This window comes from Etheostoma spectabile, chromosome 7 (assembly GCF_008692095.1).
Source record: "Etheostoma spectabile isolate EspeVRDwgs_2016 chromosome 7, UIUC_Espe_1.0, whole genome shotgun sequence".
Lineage (NCBI taxonomy): Eukaryota > Metazoa > Chordata > Actinopteri > Perciformes > Percidae > Etheostoma > Etheostoma spectabile.
In genome coordinates this window covers 16072704-16074495 of record NC_045739.1, presented here as the reverse complement: position 1 = coordinate 16074495, position 1792 = coordinate 16072704, and the positions used below count along the sequence as shown (strand labels likewise).

At 39.8% G+C, this 1792-nt stretch overlaps 1 protein-coding gene across 2 annotated transcripts in view; it reads left to right on the top strand.

Annotated features, from left to right (window-relative positions):
• slc26a6.2 (solute carrier family 26 member 6, tandem duplicate 2) overlaps positions 1 to 361 on the top strand; it is an 18561-nt gene extending 18200 nt beyond the window's left edge. For both annotated transcript variants that reach the window (XM_032520961.1, XM_032520960.1), the window contains exon 20: positions 268 to 361. In XM_032520961.1, coding sequence (XP_032376852.1) covers positions 268 to 291 — 24 coding nt within the window. In that variant the 3' untranslated portion in view covers positions 292 to 361. The remainder of the gene's footprint in view (positions 1 to 267) is intronic.
• The last annotated feature ends 1431 nt before the right edge of the window (positions 362 to 1792 follow it).

Sequence of the window (1792 nt, the reverse complement as noted above, 5' to 3'; positions counted from 1 at the left end):
CACACACACACACACACACACACAGGCACAGGCACACATACACACAGGCACATACAGAGGATGTAAGCGAGTGGATCAGGAACATGAGGATAGTCACAGTCCTTTTCTGTTCCTCCTCATTAACCTCTACTGAGACTTCCCTGCCACTGGAGAGAAAAGAAAAATTCTGGAACATAATATGAAAGTCTTCCATCCCACATGCTACCTCAGTTCTTCTCTCTGTTTTTTCTTCTCTGTTTTGATCTCTCCTGTACTTCTGTTTCACAGGAGATCAAGGCGACATATTTGTGAATGCTTAGAGGAACGGCTGAAGGAACACCAGACATTCTGTCTGTATGAGGATAAACACATTCGCAAAAAGAAATATAAACTTTGTCGGAAGCTTCTCATTTATTGGGAATGTTCATTTCCTTTTTAAAGAGTCAGTTTAGATTTTAATTTTCTAATGAAGAAATGGAAGATTTGATATGGTGACTCAACAACACATACCACACATAAAAAATCTGTACTTATGAAAATGATGCCTCAAATATGAATGCAGGGCGTTTTCTTTTCCTGTCTTACTGGAAGCGGCTGCTTTTGTTTCCATGTCCATGTGTGACTTTCATGTGTTTGTCGTTTGTTTCATTTTTAGAGAGAAAAAAATTGTCTATAAGCAGTTAGAGAGGTGGGAAGAGATTAATTTCCACCACAAAGATTTGCAGACACATTAGACCTCTGGTAACTAAAACCAGGTATGAGTCATTGTTTATTAGAAGAGGAACACTGAATCATGTTTAGTCATAAAAAAAACATTCCAGCAATGGCTTTTATTTAAAATGCCTTTTATTTTCACTTTCTCTATGTATTAACTAAAAGAGTCCAACAAATTTCTCTCAGTGACTATACTCACTGTGACGGCCTCAGGATTGACCCTATCTTTCCCTTCCTTGTTGGCTGTGTTGTCTTCCCCCTTTGGTCCAGGATAGGGATGGGTGGAGCAGAGATCTTGTCAGTGATGCAACACACCTGAGCAGTGTGGGCTTCCCCTGGCCTGCTGACTGACTGTCTCAACACTCCCTCACACAGACATTGTTGCCTGCATACTGACTAACAAACCCTATTGTTATCTCAATTTACCAATTAAAACATTTAGCCTCACTTGCATGTGTGAACTTCTTCTTTTGTAACACACTTTTGAGCCAGGTTGTGGCTATACTCCATGCGAAAAGTAGCTACTGTATGCACAAAAGCAATATTTTGAAGCCCTCTTGGGGCATAGATTTCGAGTGTTGCACCTATGACCACAGCCAAAGGTCACAATGTACTGACCACTTCCTTGAGTACACTCCTAAATAGCTGCAAGGTGAGAAGTTTTGCACTAGAAAGGTCAGCACAAACAAGATTTTCAGGTTACTCCACAGCGCTGTGGAGATGTGTCTGGAAATGACGGTCTTAGACTGAACTATTTCCTTTCCCTTCATTATTCAGTCTGACATACTAAAGCTTTTCTGTGTAAGGCACCTGCTTGCTAACAAGTAAGCTTAAAGGTACCCAGTGAAGTTTTCTTGTGAACAAACAAAAGTTGTGTTCCCAACCAGTGTTAATCCCCAAAACGCAATGTGTGTATATTTAAGCTCAAACAAACCTGTTGAAAGCATTCCCTCGCCATCAAATACTTTAAAACACCCGATTCCTTTAAAAACATTTTGAAACCTGCATTGCTTACATCCATATTTACTAGCTTGTAATATTCATCTACTTCCTTGCCTTTGTGTGTGTATAGGTCATTTTCTAACGAAATTTCATAAGG